Source organism: Asparagus officinalis, chromosome 6 (genome assembly GCF_001876935.1).
Source record: "Asparagus officinalis chromosome 6, Aspof.V1, whole genome shotgun sequence".
Lineage (NCBI taxonomy): Eukaryota > Viridiplantae > Streptophyta > Magnoliopsida > Asparagales > Asparagaceae > Asparagus > Asparagus officinalis.
In genome coordinates, this window is record NC_033799.1 from 51,616,738 (window position 1) to 51,617,299 (window position 562).

Genomic DNA, 562 nt, shown 5'->3' on the forward strand with positions numbered 1-562 from the left:
GTTCGCCGTCGTCAGCCCTGGATTTTGGGGTTGAAGGTGGGCGGATGAAGTGGAAGTCGAGGAGGGAGCTGGTTGATTGGCTGTCTTCGATTGTGTCGGGTGAGTTAATCTGTTCTTATTTTTTGTGTTTTTTTTTGATGGATCTGATGAGCGTTTTTTTCGTTTTCTCCTTGAAAGGGCAATTTTATTTTAAGTTTTGTTACGGATTTGTTGACAATTAGGTTTCTTTTGAGTGGAGGTGATGGTTTTTGTTGGATTTGGGCATTGGGTTGATCTTGATTTTGTGGTATTTGGTTGGTGTTTTGATTTATCTGTTGAGTACTTCTCATTCTGAAATATGTTTTTCAGTGGGATGATGATTTTTTTTTAATTTTTGATTTTGGTTGTGGTTTTGATTTTTGTATGGTTTTGTTAGTTTTTTGATGCATGTGATGAGGATTTCCCTTTTTTTTTTTGCCTTGAAAGAGCAATTCTTTATTGTTTTGCCTCTTATTTCTTCACAAAAAGATTGCTTTTTATTTATTTATTGAGTTCGAGAAGGGAGCTGGTCGATTGGCTGTCA

At 36.3% G+C, this 562-nt stretch overlaps 1 protein-coding gene across 2 annotated transcripts in view; it reads left to right on the plus strand.

Moving 5' to 3' along the window:
• LOC109844390 overlaps positions 1-562 on the plus strand; it is a 7,464-nt gene continuing 6,902 nt past the window's right edge. Inside the window, exon 1 of one of the 2 annotated variants that reach the window (XM_020413397.1) lies at positions 1-99. Coding sequence is in view for 1 of the 2 variants with exons in the window: in XM_020413396.1 (XP_020268985.1) it covers positions 45-99 (55 nt within the window). In the remaining variant the exon portion in view is untranslated. The remainder of the gene's footprint in view (positions 100-562) is intronic. The other variant, XM_020413396.1, reaches the window with a different exon arrangement.